The sequence below is a fragment of the Lagopus leucura genome, unplaced genomic scaffold (genome assembly GCF_019238085.1).
Source record: "Lagopus leucura isolate 7727_CA_CO unplaced genomic scaffold, USGS_WTPT01 Super-Scaffold_100002, whole genome shotgun sequence".
Taxonomy (NCBI): domain Eukaryota; kingdom Metazoa; phylum Chordata; class Aves; order Galliformes; family Phasianidae; genus Lagopus; species Lagopus leucura.
Genome location: NW_024962263.1, coordinates 5,200,342 through 5,214,259, shown reverse-complemented (window position 1 = coordinate 5,214,259; position 13,918 = coordinate 5,200,342). Strand labels below are relative to the sequence as shown.

The following is a 13,918-nucleotide window of genomic DNA, read 5'->3' as shown; positions in this document are numbered from 1 at the left end:
CATATAACAAACTCTGAAAGCAAAAGATAGTTTTAGATGTTGACAGTACGTGTTCTGCAGGTCTAGCATGATTCACCATTCTTTCTCATCCAAGCAAATTCTTTGTTAGGTCTTGTATTTCTGAGAAGTGTGTGAAGTAACTGAATTACAAAATATGCAAAACAAATGCCATGGTGATCACATGTTTGATGTTTTGGTGCACACAATCCAGTCTAATCCAGGTTTAAACCTCCTCCAACCTTAACAGGAAAAGTCAACGTGCAGTGTTGAATAGAAGCACAGGTAACTTCTACCTCGAATATTCCACAAAGTAGGTGATCTGGCAGTGTTTGGGAGAACCCAATTTTCTGCTGTGTGACAGCAAGTGTGACAGCAAGGCCAGGGCTCAGGAAAGGCAAAAAAAAGGCTCCTCTACAGCTATTGATAGCCTGGTGCCCTGGGCAGCTGCCTGCCTGCCTGGTGAGTCAGGGCCATAGGATTCTGCAGTCTCTGAGAGAGGAGCTGGCATGCTGCTGCCAGCTACATTTTCAAGGGGGGAAGGGAAAATCCTTCCATAAAGAGAATTTTCACCTTTGTACTTCAACAGCAGGGCACTCTTTTCTTGTGCCTTCTAAGGCAGCTGTGTGCTGCCCTACCTTCTTCTTCTTCAGTTGGCCTCATACTGACCTTTTGTCCTTACTGCTGCAAGCCTTAGACTGCTTTTCTAGGGAAGGACTGGTGAGCTGTAGACAAACTGATGTGAAGGATCAGCATGAACTGCAAAAAGCACAGGAAGAAAAGCTTTGGAGCAGAGCTTTGGAGCTTTGGAGATTGATTCAACCAAAGTCAAGGGAGAAGCAGATGACAAAGAGCATGAGATGTCTGCTGAATTATGCATTATACACAAATACTCCAGTGAAGGACTACTGAGTAAAATTCATGAGTAAGAGAAAATGTGAACACCTAAATCTAGCAAACATTGGATTTTAATGTTTCTTATCTTTCTCTGTGCTAACTTCCATGAGGGGACTTCTTGATCCCCTCTTCTTTCACTTCTTTTCCTCATCCTAGGAGACATCTGCATGTGCTCATGGCTGCACTAGAACACTGTGTTCTCCTGTTCCTAAAGAGCCCTTGTGCTGCAATGACCCACTTACTTTATATAAAACTCACCTCAGATTGTTTTCTGTTTCCACCCACAGGTAAAAGCTGCCAAATTTTGACATTTCAGATTTTTTTTTTCCCAGCTTGACATTTGAAATGTTTCAGAATAGCTTTTTTTAAAAAAAGTTATAAAAAAGAAAATTTCCACGCCTGCTAATATTGGCACTGAACGCTTAGCATTTTTATCATAATTTAGATGGTTTAAGAGCTTCTTGCATGTATTTCTGGATAGAATATCAGAAAGGCACAAATGTACCCTTTTGGTGGATGCTACCATTCAGGAAAGTGGGCAACGTGTTCCTGAAGTCAGCAGGAATGGTAACACCATGACAGTGGCCAAGAGGAGAATTGGGGAGGACAGAGGAGGAAGAGAGAGCCACAATATTTAATCACAGCACTGTGTCACCAAAGTTTGTCATCTCTGTTTAACAAATGAAGAAACAGACGTGAAGGAAGCACATTCTAAGTCAGTGCCTTGGAATAGTGGAGTATCGGAGCCAGTCTGTGACATAAGCCTCGTGGTCACATCTGTTTTGTAGCTGTTGGTAAGAGAGTGTTGGTTTGACACAGATTTGTTTGCAAACAGTGTTCACAACTGGTTGAGGTTTTTCTAGTCCTGTTCTCTGGTCTTTTTTTGTTTTGTGGTGCTGCTTTATGTCAAAGATTACCAGGTAGCCATCCTGATTTTAATGAAGTGCTTCCACTTTGTGGAAGGCTTTGTGTAAATTTGTTTTGGACTGTGTGTCTGAGCAGAATCCAGCACCATTGGCAGTAGACTACAGCAGATCCCTCAGACAGATTTGGAAGAGCCCCTGGAAAACCAGGGTTGAGGAGCAGCAGGAGATAATTATCTGCTGGTCCACTGTCATCTTTCCTTACTGATGTTTTCACTTAGTTATGACAAAATAAGATGCTTGTCAAATCATATTTTTCCTCTGCTTCCACTAAGCTACAAGATAATATACCATTAGGGGCTGAAAGGGATTTTTTTTTCTGCTTCCCTTCAAGCATCTTGCTCAATAAAGATTTTTTGTGACCCGATTTATCCATTTAATTATATCCATTTAAAGGTAACTTCATTTATTGCTGCATCTGGTCCTTAGCTAACATACAGATTGAGCGATAAAATAGCTTGTTTTCTTGGTGTACTATTATTGTACTTTTAACAAACCCTTTTTGATTGGAAAAGCCCTGTTGTTTTTTTTTTTGTTTTTTGTTTTTTTCCATGCAAAGTGCAGATGCATCCAAGCTAAATGACAACAGGATTAATTCATCTGGCTTTAAGACCTGTTTAGAAGTGCTTGACAGATTCCAGGAGTTTGATCTCTACACACTGGAAGTGGGTGGTTCAGTCTTACAGATTGAATGTGCAGAGGTGCATGTCACGACAATTATGACTGTACTGTTAATTTGTTAGAGTTCTGACAAGTCAATAATACATACAAGCTACGTGACTACAACACTGTCATGTGTATGCACTAAAAAACAGGTAACATATATAAATAAGAAAGAAATGAGAGCTATGTCTTGTTAAGTTGCTTATGCACTTGGAAAGTGCGTGAACACTGCATAGAACTGAAGTGGCTGTTATCATAAGGCAAAGATACTCGTGGCTTCTGGAAAGCCAATCAAAAAGTTATGTCCTCTTTCCAGTCTTTTTTATTTCATCCTTCCAATTTTGAGTGTGAAAAAAGACCATGGCTAAAAAACCCAAACTCATTATGGTTTTGGGGATTTAAATCTCAGAAGGAGATTTAACATTTTAGATCAATCTTGTGGATTGGAACCTGAAGTTTTCTTAAATTTTCTGGAACTGAAATTGTCCTTCAGTTATACATTAGTAAGAAAGACTTTCTTCTTTTTGCAGAATATTTTAAATATTTTTTTTTTCTTGTAAAAGTTTAACATAAGTCATACTCAAGGAGTGGTTACAAAGCACTCTAGACCTGCTTTCCCTCTCCCCTCATTTCCAGTGTTATTGTGTTGTTTAATTAAAGAAAAATACCCTTACTTATTCAATGTCAACTGCTGCATGGTGATCAGCAGCATTATCTGTAGCACTTGACAGGGAAATAGGCCAGTGGACTGTTCAGTGGAAGAGAAGCTGCTTGCAAGATCGTACCCAGACAGCAGTGGTCAATGGCTAAATGTCCAGATGGAGATTAGTGATGAGTGGTGTCCCTCAGGGGTCTGTACTGGGACCAATGCTCTTTAATATCTTCATCAGTGACATCAGAAGGGGATTGAGTGCACTCTCAGCAAGTTTGCTGATGACACCAAGCTGTGGGGTGTAGTCAGCACACTCGAGGGATGGGATGCCATCCAGAGAGACCTAGACAAGCTGAAGCAGTAGGCTGAGGAGAACCTCATGAGGTTTAACAATACCAAGTGCAGGGTCTTGCATCTGGGTCACTGCAGCCCACACTATCAGTACAAGCCAGGAGATGAAGTGATTGAGCACAGCTCTGCTGAAAAGGACTTGGAGGTTCTGGTGGATGGCAAGCTGAACACGAGCCAGCAATGTGCCCTCTCAGCCCAGGAAGCCAACCGTACCCTGGGCTGCATCAAAAGATGTGCGACCAGCAGGTTGAGGGAGGTGATCCTGCCCCTCTGAGGCCTCACCCTGGAACACTGGGTCTGGATGTGGAATACTCACTACAGGAGATACACAGACCTGGTGGAGCGCATCCAAAGGAAGGCTGCAGAAATGATCCAAGGGATGGAACACTGCCCCTGTGAGAACAGGCTGTGAGAGCTGGGGGTGTTCAGCCTGGAGAAGGCTTTGGGAAGACCTAAGAGCAGCCTTTCAGTATCTAAAGGGCGAGTATAAGAAAGAAGGGGATAGATTCTTAAGCAGGATTTGTGGTGGTAACACAAGGGGACATAATTTCAAACTAGAGGAGTAAGATTTAGATTTGATAAAAGGAAGAAGTTTTTTACAGTAAGGGTAGGGAGGGAGTGGAACAGGTTGCCCAGAGATATGGTGGATTGGACAAATCAAGGTCAGGCTGGACCAGGCTCTGGGCAACCTAATCTGGCTGTGGATGTCCCTTTTCATTGCAGGGGAGTTGGACTAGATGATTTTTAAAGATCCTTTCCAACTTAATTCAATTTTTCTTCTTCATGGCCATCCCTCCAACTTTCATAGTGCTACCTGTTCAATTTTGCCATATCACATACACAGTTTCCTTTTATCCTTTAACATCCAAACCAATGATTTAGGCAGCTGGATTGCTGTGTGCAAGTGGGAGAAGAGCAAGGTAATAGAACGTGTCAGGATACTCAAAAAAGTAGTATGTAGGAATGACTGAGATCTGTCTTTTCTCTCTGGCAGAGATATTACCAGAAAATGGCTTTGAATAGAATCATAAAATTTTGCAGTGAGAAAGATATAGTGCTTTTGGCACATCATTACCTAGAAATGTAATACTGAAATTACACTTTCATCTCATTCTTAAGTTAAAATGTAGAACTGTTATAAAAATAAATGCATCCATGTTGCACGTACTATAATTTGATCTAAGTACTTTACAGGCCTTAACCTTCTAGATGTATATCTCATGAGAACCACTTTTTGGAAGTAGGCAAATAGACATTGACCTTATTTTAGTAAATGACAGAATGATAGCCTGAAAAACAATAACATCTTAATGTGAAAAACAACTTTTTCCTCAAAATGCTTAGAGAACAAATTATTTGAAAGAGATAACGTTACATATTATGAGTATCAGGCAGGAAAAAAAAGATTTCTAGAACTATTTTCACTAAAGTTGACAGTAGTCCAGCAGGAGCAAAACTTGATTGGTGAAGTTAGATCAGCACAAAGCCTTCTGTTTGGGTGTATCAATTTTTACTAGTGGAGTGGTATTACATTTGAATCAGCCGCTCTTCCTTGATTGCATCCAGACTTTATAACGCATCCCAGAACACAACGGTGCTTGGTGAGCAAAACCTTAGTGAAGATGAGCTTAAACCAATCAGGGTACAATTGCAAGTACAGGAGTTAAAATTCCTTTGATTGCTGTCTGCCATTTATTTGATGGAGCAAATGCAATGGAGCCAGATCTCAGATTTCATCTGTAGGCAGCAAGCTGTAAACCTGTTCTGCAAGAGACCTCAGTGGGTTTTTAATCCTGCTGCCTTGACCATTGTGCCTTGAATACGTGAGGCGTTTGTGGAAGCCTCACTTGCTAGTGGGAAGCCTGCTGAAGGTGACTTGGGCCACAAAGAGCGTAGCTCTCCATGTCAAAAATTCTCACCAAAAGTCACAGGTTCTCAACCACTGACTGCTCTCTATGCTTGTACATCACTACACAGTGGTAAGTTGGTGAGAGTGTAAGCCCAAGGGTGTTCAGACCTCTTTGAAAGGGTGGATAACAGCAGGACAAGGGGAAATAGTTTTAAGTTGAGGAAGGGAAGATTTAGGTTGGATGTCAGGGGGAAGTTCTTTACTATGAGAGCGGTGAGGTGCTGGAACAGCTGCCCAGAGAGGTTGTGGATGCCCCGTCCCTGGAGGTGTTCAAGGCCAGGTTGGATGGGGCCCTGGGCAGCCTGGTCTGGTATTAAATGGGGAGGTTGGTGGCCCTGCATGTGGCAGGGGGTTGGAGATTCGTGATCCTTGAGGTCCCTTCCAACCCGGGCCATTCTGTGATTCTGTGATTCTGAATCCTTGAGGTGATTTCTTGGATGTCAAGATGAAGATCCTTTCAAGGAACTCTGGTATCACAGAGTACCTTTGTCCTACCTGCATTTTGTAGAAGATTAAATAGCATATGTAATACGTACAGTTTTTTTAGACAAAAAGCATGAAAAAATAGTCTTATCATTTTGCATCTATGTAATGAATTCTTCATAGTGTAGAACAGACTGCTGAGAAAATGAATTCATTGTACAAACTGTGAATCCTCTTTTCATCACGTATACAGTTGGTATGTCAATTCAGTTGCTTTGTTTGCCATTTTTCAACTAAGTAGCTAAATTAGTAGATGGACTGTAAATAAAGTAAAACCTCTCTAAAAAACAGTCTTGCTGTTAATGTGGAGACGTATTTTGAAATTTTAGTTATTTTCCACTGTCTGATCTTTGTTTTTGTTTTTTTTCTGCTGAAAATGAAAGAGGGCACAGGAAGTTCAAATCTTCACATACAGATTTAGGTAAAAATCATCATCCTGTTAAAAACCTTCGTATAAGTCCTTCCATCATCTTTTTGAATTGCTTCCAGAATACATTCTCCAAGCTCAGAAAATTGAGGCGAAAGTTATAATAGCTATAAAACTATTTAAGATGTAGGTTTTGGGTGAAGTTCCATGGCACTGCACAGATCTGTTATGAAATACATCCAAATCACCCTCTTTTAGCACAGCACCCTCTACAAGTATTGCAAGAAGGCTTAACTTGTTATCCTCATCTACAGTCAAGTGGTGAGTGGGTGAAGGAGAATCCCCGTGCATTAACAGTCCCCAGAAACCCCTGTTCTCCTGGTGTGGTGTCCCTAGTAGCTCAGATAGAGGACATAGAAGCTGAATTCAAACCCCATGCTGTTGTTGGAAGGTCCTTAAGCTCTTCCTGGCCATGTTGGCAGGAGAGGTTAAATGTCGGTGCGCTGAGCTTCTGTCCTGGAAGTCTAAATTAAGAACAAGGCTCTGGGCTGCTGGTAGGCCTGCAGGAACTTCTCAGCCTTTGTCCTCGCTCTGTACCCGGCTGACCTGAGCTGCCCCCAAAATACAAATCCACTGCACCATGCTGTCAAAACAAATTACTCAATATCAGGCAGCACCGCAGAGGAGACAGAAGGCAGGATCTCAGTGAAAGTAAAAGGCTGTTTTCTCATGCTTGCTGAGGAACTAAGGCAGACTAAATGCTTTGACAAGAGGGGAACTTTTCCCCTTCCCCAAATGTTGCCATAGGTCTTGATGCAGAAGGTAATCAAGTCTCCTATGAGGGCAGAGAGCAAGACATGAAGAGCCCAGGTACCTGAAGAGCCCTGTTCCTAAGGTTGGCAGATCTTAAGAACCTTACACTGCATTTCTTAAAAGTGGTGAGGTATTTAATCAGGAAAGCCCAGATTAGAAGCCCTAATGACCCATTAAGTCAGAGGCATCCAGTGCTGCAGCTGGCCTCAGTGGACAGGAGCAGGGAGGGAGAAAAGGAACAAAGCAACAGAGGGAAGAAGCTGGCAGATCTGATGAGGAGGACAGGATTACCATGTGAGCATGTAATAGATCTGTGGAGAACAAAGCTTGCTTAGACCTGCACTCATAAAACAAGTTGGTTTTCATTTACAATAAACCATGCAAGCCGATACCAAAATATGCCAGAAATCCACGTTTTGTAATTTTGTTAGCAGTGATTTGCAATTTACTGCATGCTCTTTGATTTTGTTCAAGGAGGTGGTTGTTCTGTTTTATTTAGAAGCAAGTTCACTTACTTGCCTGTGTACTTTGGAGATAAAATTAGAGCCCTGTGCGTCAGTCCATTGCCCCAGTTTTGTTTCGTGACTTCACTGAAGGTGGTCTAATATGCGTTAAATAGGCAAAAGAATTGTGGAGCCCTAAGGTCCAAATTACATGTATTTGAAACTGGCATGCCTAATAAAAGGTGGGGATGCTGACGTTGGAGAGGAGAAGTCTGCCATTTTTGTGTCATCAAACAGTTTGAAACGTTCCTAGGAAGGTGTCTGTGCTGAAAACAGACCTAGAACTCTTTCTGAACGGACCAGAGGCTGATGATAAATCGTAGTAAATCCTGGAAGTTACCTGATCTCAGTGGAGCCTTGAGAGGGAGAACTGATAACTGCACATCTTGTCGGGCAGATTATAACCTCCTGTAACCTTCTAAGCCTCCCCCTTTTATGGAGCTGAGAACAGTAGCCTCTTTCTTGTAAATGGAGGCTGCTGACTGAGAGTCTGAATTAAGAATGCAAAAGGAAAGACAAAAGAATGAAGCCTGTTTAAGGATCCCCCTGCATAATCTACTGAACTCGACTGAGCAGAGTGTAGGAGTTAGTGCTGAAGGGTCTGACTTGCTGATTTGGATAAACGCAATGCTCAGCAGATGAAGTCACACGTAATTAACTGTTCTGTGTTGCATTCTTTCCTATGTAATGACCTGTAGCATTCACACTTACAATAATTGATGCTTTTTGTGTGCTGGAGCTACAGGATAGCCAATTAAGGCAGTGAAAGTGGTAGTTGTGTGGAAGTTCTAGCATTGCTGTGCTACTAACATATAGGCTCTAAGTTCTTTTTCTTTTGTTATTTCTAGTGCCTGAAACAGTACATGCAGCTGGCCATTCAAGAAGGTTGTGGTTCTCCTATCACTTGTCCAGACATGCTCTGTGTGAACCATGGGACCCTACAAGAAGCCGAGGTATTAACACTTCTTTCTCCTTTTTTAAACATAAAAACCCCAAAGTTCTTTTCTTCATCTACATAATAAATACGATCATGTACTTTTTCCTCCCTTTAATTACCTTTAATGAGCTTTTGGCAAGAAGCCTGACTGACAGGAACTACTAGAAACAAACAGATGTTTTTCAAGGGTTTTGCTCCTTTTTCCATCTGTGCCTTGAGGAAAGGCTTAATTGGCATCCAGACAACCTCTGAATTATCCGTGCAGGTGACTTAACCAGAATACCTTGTATCCTAGAGTTGCTGAGCCTCCATTAGTGCTGTCAGTTAAATTAGATTTGATATGACTACAGACACTACAATTCCAGCACCTCTTCAAACCCAAGAGCAACAACACAAACTGATTATACACAAAGCCAGAACGTTTTCTTCTGTGTTTATAATGAGCAGCAGCAACCAATTTGTGGCCCAATATAAATACATGATACGGTAAAACTGCATTGAAAGAAAGGTATCTGCACAGCACTGGGTGGAGACTTTTCTCTTAGGTCTTAAGAGAAAAGTCTCTTGTTTCCCAGGGCAGAGATGGTAGAAATGGAGAGCTCAGAAGCTAAATGAGGTTTGGGCACAGCTGTTTGCACATCTGGCACATGCACAATCCCCCGAGTGACATGAAGGTTCAGTTTGGAAGTTGGAGGCAGAAAAGTGGAGGGAAAATGTAGCTTTAGACCTTGCACGCCTTGGGGCAGAGGGATTCAAGGGGCTGTAAATGGCCCCTAGAAGGCTTCCTAATGGCCTCCCAGCAGCACTCAAACAGCCTTCTGGCTCACTTAGAGCTTGTGCGAAGTTTCTGAATTGGGCTTAGTGCCAACCCTGTAACATGGGGAGGAACTGCTGACTGTGTGTCTGGAACCACACATGCCAGCTATTCTGCTCATCGAGAAAGCAGTATAAAACTGTGGGTAAATCTGATGCTGCCCTGCAGCTATTCTTGCTTGCTCTGTGAGCCAGGTAAACCCCTGCTGGGCAGAGGAATACAAGCAGAAAAGAAAGACTAAAGTCTTTTGGCTTGTTTGGTGCATTCTCTCTGCAGTTGTGCACAGGAACAAAATCAAGGAGAATCAGGCCTCCATCTCAGAACTAAAGAAAGGCAGTTTATTATTTTCTGCATTCCTTTAAGCTCTGTTTGTACAGGTGGCATAACTGTATTAGAGATGTATAATTCTGTTCAAATGCAATCAGTGACAGCACAGTTCCTTGATGAATTTGACCTGTGGTCTTTTCTTTCAAAAATTTTTGTGCTGTGCAGTAAAAGCTGCAAGATCAGATCATAGTAGCTAAGCTATTTCTCACAAATATTTGAGATGTGATTACTTTCTGACGGGAATGTGATATTAAGTAGCAAACTCAATTCCATTAACCATGGGATGAGATTTTCCTTTGGCCAAACCCAGCTACTGTGGAAAGAAATCAGCTGCTGCCATTCCTCCTTTTTTTTTCTTTCTTTTTTCAGTAAATGCAGAAAGGGCATAGCAGTGTCATTCCTTCCTATTGCACCACACTGAAGGCAACCAATGTTTACTGAAAACGCTGCTTTTAAAGAAAATGAACAAATGCTAGGAAGAATTCTGCACTGATAAACTAGGGCTATGATGCTATAGGAATTATAAGAATGTATTTCCCATTAATAAGCAGAAGGGCACTCCAGGGTAAGTATTAATGGACCATTAGCTTAATCCTTGAGTGCTTTTTGGGACTAAGGTAGAATGACCAAACTACCTAAGACATGCGTTAATGTCTGGTGGATGAATTAATATTCTAACAGTCCCTCTTGCCAGCTCTCTTGAAGCACAAACCCTCTGCTTGAAAAGCAAACAAGTCCCCAGTCTGGTTAAAGCAAACTGCTCATGTATGAGGACTGCTGCAAAAGTAATGCTTCCTGTTTTATTATGTTGGCACATGACATCAGAGGTGAATGTTGGTGGTGTGGCAGTAGAGGTTGAACCTTCCCACAAATATTCTGATGCATTTCGTTGTCTTATGTGAGATAACTGCAGAGGGGCAGCCTGGCAAAATGGCATCTGACATGGAAGTGCATCCAAAGTGAAGGTGTGTCATTTCCCTCGTGTGGAAAGAGCAGCACCTACTGACATTTATTGATGCTTGCTGAATGTTTCTGGAGACTGAATTGTGGATACAAGCGCAGTGAGGCGGTAGTGATCTTGTTCATCACTGGTGAAATCGCATCGCTAACAGTGGTGGCTATGCTGAACAAGAGTGTTTTGTAGCTGAGAATTCGCTCTACTAGATACTGTTATTGTGCTCTTTGTAGTTGTTGGAGTTTCCATGGAAATAAATAAAAGGCATTACTTTTGGAGTGACCTACATATTTTACTAAATACTTCAGTAAAGAAAACCTTAGGAACCAATAAAGCGAGAACAATTGAAATAATAGATTATGAATAATCTGCATGATCAGACTGCAAATTATGCATGAGCATTCTGCGTTCTTTTCTGTAAAGACTGTGAAAATGTGGCCTTTAAAAGCTGTTAGTTACACAAATCCTTATTCAGATGGTGCAGAATATCTGTAAGTGTGGCTGTTGTTTGGCACAGCAGTGCAGAATACAGTCACACTCTGAAACTTCAGGCATGAAGGTATCAGTCTCCTTGTCTCCAAAAGGTCTGGATGTTTGCTCTCTGGCAGGTAAAAGTTCCACAGCAGGACAATGCCATGAGAAAAGACACAACCCTGGCAACCACTTTCTCACCTGTCCAGTAGCGTATGCTTTGAAGCCACTTATATTTGTGCATTTCAAAGTTTCTCTTTTGGTAAATGTTAGTGTATGGAAGCAGGCATTCTTCTGAAATTGTTGTAGCTGTTGCCTGTACTAGCAGGTGCTGCTACAGTGTAAGGAAAAAATAGATTATCCCTTTAACAGACACGTTGTTAAATTGGTTCCATACTTTGGGCTAAACTGTGTCTAATTATGTTAGTCAACACAGTTGTCTTGTTTGTTTTTCAAATGCCTATTGCCCTATCCTGCATAAGGGAGATAAGGTGAACTTAGGCATAATTTTAAGTGAAGAAAAGCCTTTCCATTGATATCAATGGGCTGAGTCCTCTTCACTAAGGAAGCTGGACAATTTGTAATAAAGCTTATAAGCAACTTATAATATGTAGTAGTTATGGAAGATTATTTACTACTTTCTGTCAAGGTCTTTATTCAAGGTGTGTAGTGTTTCTTTAGTGTTTTCTGTTTACCTACTTTAATACCTTCACTGTGAATTAAGTATGCTTTGTCCTTTGAGCAAAATTCTTGCGTTCCTGTTGTTCAGTACTAAATTATTTGAGCTTTGGATTGCTCTGGACTTGATTCTGACACACGTGCTTGTTGTGTTGCTTTTGACAGGTGAGGGCAAAAGCTCTGGGTAACATTTTAAATGTGTAATACAATTTCTTCCCATATTTCTCATGAAGAAATGAGCAAGTCTGAAGAACTGGAACGCGACTTTGTAGAACAGCTAAAGACTTCATCAGCGTTTAGGGAGTAAACTACTCATTTGCAGAATATGAGATGCTGGGAGTTAAGGCTCAGCTTTTGGTGAACAAGAGCACTGTGTCTCTGGATCTCGGAAGAAAACATTTCAGGTTTTTTATTCTTAAAAAACTTAAGTCATTTGAACTGGAAAATTGTACCTTTAGGTGCTTAAAAAATATGTTTTCTGAACCCCCTAATTTGGTTTGTGTTTATAATAACAAAATCTAGCTGAAACTGGTATGTTCCCTGCCAGTTTTTTGTTCTGACAAACAGTACATTCAAATAGAAGGAACTGTTCCATGGGGGTGCTTGAAATCAAGTCTAATCTTAGATCATATCTTGGCCTGTTACATTAAGGTAGCAGCTGCTTGTAGTATAGCTTGTTTTAAAGTAGAAATAAATAGGTTTTGATGGTGGGAAGGCAATGGTTTTGCCACCAGACTCTTTCAAATTAACTGGTTACACGAAAAAAAGAAAGTTTAAAAGCAATCTTGTTGGACAAGATGTTTGTCCTTTTGCACTCTAAAAAGTACAATAAATGAAACTGCTTTGGATTTGTTCCCAGAAGCAGGAGGTGGAAGGAGCATCTGATGCTGATGCAGTCCTCTTCAACTGTGCACACTTCTTCCATCTCGAATACTCCTGTCTCTCTTGGGAATTCACTCAGTTGATTTAATTGGAACAGTTAATATCCCTAATCTAAAGAAAGGGTAATTTATCACAATTTGAAATGGTTTTACTTGGTACAAATGCAATCACCAGCGTAAGCTGGGAATCAGTACTATGAATCAGGTCTTGAGTGCATTTGATAGCTTCCAATGTAGTACTCACTGGGATAATTTCTAGTGGACTGTGCTTTGCTGCTTCTGATGCCTGTACTGTTTTGCAGCTCATAGGGCTGATGCCAGTGTATATGTGTCTATATGTAATTCTAATTGGATTAATATTGTGAAGCAGGCAGTTGGGTTTTCCCCTTGCCTCATGAGTTCAGTGAGGACAATAGTACCTTTGCAGTTAGTACAGTTTCTATTTCTTGTCCCTCCATCTGTGTGAATACCTGGTCTACACCAGTGCTAATCTGTCAGCACTTTGCAAAGAGATACAGAAATGAGATGGTGACCCAAATCTTAGAGTTCTTTACTGTTGTATTCCATACACAGCTGAGCAAAAATGCCATCGAGTGTCAGTTTAAAATACTGGTTTTATTTTTAATTTGAAAATTGGTTTGCATTTTGCAAGAGGTGATTGACATGGTAAAATGAGGAGGAAGGTGAGAAAATGTTGACCTATCTTTCAGGGTCAAAATTAAAATTGTTATACGTGTTATTTACTTATGTCAGTCCAAGAGAAGTAAATGATAGAGTCATTTTGTATGTATGTATCATTAAATGAGCTCCTTGGTGGAGAAGAGAAATTAATGTTTCACGATTAAGTTACTGAATATGGTAGCTGAAAAAGAAAGGAGTGAGCGTAATTTCTAGCAATGAGATTGAACCTCTATACGATCTCCCTGCAAACCACAGCCCAGCTTAGATCTGTTTTGCACTCTTAGCAAAATTAGATGCTGCCTCTGTGAGTGCAACTTCAGCAGAGATGGGCAGTGCAGCCCTTTGCAAGTGGCTCTTGGTGCTGCTGGTTCAGGATCTTTCCTTGCCGTGTGTTTGCTAACGTGGAAAAGGGAGAAGCACTTGCCCTGATGAACTCTCCTCTTGTGGCATTATCAAGGCTTGATTCATATGGGTGTGAAAGGAAGGAAGATCTTTAAAGTTCTATTTATTGCCTCCTTGCACATCCTTTGAAAGCCTGAGAATAGACGCATGGAATTCTGTTTACCACTGTGATAACCAGCATTCAAAAGCAGGGAACTTGTTCTGCCTTGGCTCT

At 41.1% G+C, this 13,918-nt stretch overlaps 1 protein-coding gene across 5 annotated transcripts in view; it reads left to right on the top strand.

Moving 5' to 3' along the window:
• The window catches only part of RNF144B (ring finger protein 144B), an 86,393-nt gene that overhangs the window by 53,829 nt on the left and 18,646 nt on the right, over window positions 1-13,918 (top strand). For all 5 annotated transcript variants that reach the window (XM_042869555.1, XM_042869557.1, XM_042869558.1 and 2 more), the window contains exon 3: window positions 8,407-8,511. In XM_042869555.1, the coding sequence (XP_042725489.1) occupies window positions 8,407-8,511 (105 nt within the window). The remainder of the gene's footprint in view (window positions 1-8,406; window positions 8,512-13,918) is intronic.